The sequence below is a fragment of the Plasmodium reichenowi genome, chromosome 12 (genome assembly GCF_001601855.1).
Source record: "Plasmodium reichenowi strain SY57 chromosome 12, whole genome shotgun sequence".
Taxonomy (NCBI): domain Eukaryota; phylum Apicomplexa; class Aconoidasida; order Haemosporida; family Plasmodiidae; genus Plasmodium; species Plasmodium reichenowi.
In genome coordinates this window covers 621870-622984 of record NC_033657.1, presented here as the reverse complement: position 1 = coordinate 622984, position 1115 = coordinate 621870, and the positions used below count along the sequence as shown (strand labels likewise).

General features: G+C 25.5%; 1 protein-coding gene across 1 annotated transcript; it reads right to left on the bottom strand.

Annotated features, from left to right (window-relative positions):
* Window positions 1-41: 41 nt before the first annotated feature.
* PRSY57_1217300 (thrombospondin-related apical membrane protein) lies at window positions 42-1100 on the bottom strand (the record flags this gene model as incomplete). The annotated part of the gene is made up of 1 exon (XM_012908599.2): window positions 42-1100. The coding sequence occupies one exon, from the start codon at window positions 1098-1100 to the stop codon at window positions 42-44; it is 1059 nt and encodes a 352-aa protein (XP_012764053.1).
* Between the last annotated feature and the right edge of the window lie 15 nt (window positions 1101-1115).

Below are 1115 nucleotides of genomic sequence, written 5' to 3'. Positions count from 1 at the left end.
TTCTTTTATTTTGTTCGGGGTTTTCCCTTATGTGAAGGCCCCTAGTCGTACATATAACGACCAGCCACATTTTCATATAATTCCTTTTCAGCACCTTTTTTTTTATAAAAAATATGATACAATATAGTTATTATAGATATAACCAAAACTATAGGTAATATAATCATTAATATTTTAAATGTTGAATTATCTTTATGACTAAATAATTCATTACAAGGAGGTAAAGGAATAATACATGGTCTAGATTCCTTTAGGTCTCCTTTAAAACAATCTCCTGAAGGATGTATACATTCTCTTTCCCTTATTTGGACATTATCAGGATGATCACAATCCATAGAACAGTTAGACCATTCTCCCCATTCTGAATAAAAGGTTGTTTTTTTTTCTATAAGTAATTGGGGTTTATTTAATTTATTTTCTAAAACAGTATAACAATTTTCTTCTGGTTTTATTAGAAAAGAGATTTTATCTTTTGTAAAAGCTTTCCATGTATTATTTAGAAAAAATTTTGTAACGTTTATACGAAAAGCTCCAGATGATTTACCTAGAGAAAATTGAATCGGACCTTCTAAAATTTCTAAATCAGATGTATTAAAAACATCTGTTGTTTTTAAAAGAACAATATTATAACTATTGTTTTTACAATTTGAGATATTTTTATTTACTGTTGCTACATTTAATATTAAACTTATTTCATAAGGAGAATTATGTCCAATCATTAATTTTAAATCACCTAAATAAAATGTTAACATTAAATAACTCTTTTTATTCTCCTCTTTTGACAAATATAATTCAAGTGTCTTCTCATCAGTAAAATGAGAATTTTTTATAACTACAAAATCATGCAATAATAATTCTTTCCTATCAAAATCTATAAAATCCTCCTTCTCCTCTTCGCTTTGTAAATTCTTTTGTATTGTACATTCAGGTTCTAAAATTTCCATTCTAAAATTTCCATTGTTTTGATAAACCTGTAAAAAATGTTCCCAATTATTTCTCACCTTCAAATTACATGAACACACATCATTTGAGCAAATGTAGAGAAATAATAAAAATATAAAATACAAATAATTCGTTTTATTTAACAACGCATCAATCATCTTTAAAAAAAAAAA